Genomic DNA, 1,673 nt, shown 5'->3' on the forward strand with positions numbered 1-1,673 from the left:
GAACTGGGGATCAGGAGCCCTTCCTGGGCTGAACTGGGGATCAGGAGCCCTTCCTGGGCTGAACTGGGGATCAGGAGCCCTTCCTGGGCTGAACTGGGGATCAGGAGCCCTTCCTGGGCTGAACTGGGGATCAGGAGCCCTTCCTGGGCTTAACTCAGGATCAGGAGCCCTTCCTGGGCTATACTCGGGATCAGGAGCCCTTCCTGGGCTATACTCGGGAACAGGAGCCGTTCCTCGGCTGAACTGGGGATCAGGGGCCCTTACTGGGCTTAACTCGGGATCAGGAGCCCTCCGTGGGCTATACTCGGGATCAGGAGCCCTTCCTGGGCTTAACTGGGGATCAGGGTAGCGCTTAAGTGGTGCTGGCACTGGAGGGTGCTCTGGAGGAGCAGGCACAGCAAAGCGCTTTCGAGGATCTGGCACTGGAGTGAGTTTTGGGGCTGGAGCCGGCTCTGGGGGGCGCTCTAGAGACGAAGGAGGGCTGGATGGGACCAGTGGAGGCGAAGGAGACGATGGAGAGCTGGACGGCACCAGCGGAGACGAAGGAGACGATGGAGACGATGGAGAGCTGGATGGAACCAGCGGAGACGAAGGAGACGAAGGAGACTCAGGAGACGAAGGAAAGCTTTCTAGAGCGGATTCTGGGGTCACATGAACGCTTGGCGGGCTTGCCATATTAATGTTCAGAGGGCTTGCCATATTATCGTCCGGTGGGCTTGCCACATTAATGTCCGGCGGGCTTGCCATATCAATGTTCGTAGGGCTTGCCATATTAACGACCGGTAGGCTTGCCACATTAACGTCTGGCGGGCTTGCCACAGAAACGTCCGGCGGGCTTGCCATAGGAACGACTGGCGGGCAGGAGAAAGCCGCAGCCGGCAGACTTGACTGAGGAACAGCTGGCGGAGGGATCCCGGATCGGGATCGGAGGCTCTCCAGACACCGGATGACTGCCTCCTTCCAGTCGAGGTCAGTGGTGTCTGGGAGCTCCGCGGGGCAATGGTACATCATCCTGATCCGGAACAGCGTCACGAGGGTTTCCCCCTCAAGGGAGCTGGCGAGGGCGAGCGGCACAAACGCCCTCACGTAACTGACAGGGTCAGGGTTCGCCTGAACCATGGCGATGAATAAAGCTCGTTCCTCCATATGAACGGGGAGAAAAGAACGGGGAAAAAAACAAAAAACAAACATAATATTCAAAAAACGAAAAACAAACACGGGTAGAAGGGGTGCCGCTTACTGTCACTTTTGGGTCTGGAATTCTGTCACGGGTTGCTACTGTAAGGAGCATGGAGCGAGAAACGAGGAGACCAGGAGTACAAAACAAAAAAGTTTAATTATCTTTTTCAGGGAATCACACGTAGCACAAGGAGTTGACAAACAATTCCAGACAAGGGAGAACAGAACGAGTTAGAACTAAATAGGGCAGATAACGAGGGGCAGACAGGTGATGGGGATAACTAATAACAAGGAACAGGTGATACTAAAAATGGGAAGAGTTAGAACTAGGGCAGATAGCGAGGGGCAGACAGGTGATGGGGATAACTAATAACAAGGAACAGGTGATACTAAAAATGGGAAAAGGAACTGGAAGGACCAAATAAGGACAACAGGAACATACACGTGACACCACACACACACTTACTTTCACACACTCACACACACACACATAC

The 1,673-nt window shown here is 54.5% G+C and overlaps 1 protein-coding gene across 1 annotated transcript in view; it reads left to right on the forward strand.

The window, feature by feature from the left end:
• LOC107725422 (GTPase IMAP family member 8-like) overlaps positions 1-655 on the forward strand; it is a 10,265-nt gene extending 9,610 nt beyond the window's left edge. The window contains exon 6 of the mRNA XM_016534665.1: positions 393-655. Within this exon, the coding sequence (XP_016390151.1) occupies positions 393-655 (263 nt within the window). The remainder of the gene's footprint in view (positions 1-392) is intronic.
• Positions 656-1,673: the final 1,018 nt, after the last annotated feature.

The sequence above is a fragment of the Sinocyclocheilus rhinocerous genome, unplaced genomic scaffold (assembly GCF_001515625.1).
Source record: "Sinocyclocheilus rhinocerous isolate Xijiao unplaced genomic scaffold, SAMN03320098_v1.1 scaffold3533, whole genome shotgun sequence".
NCBI classification, from domain to species: domain Eukaryota; kingdom Metazoa; phylum Chordata; class Actinopteri; order Cypriniformes; family Cyprinidae; genus Sinocyclocheilus; species Sinocyclocheilus rhinocerous.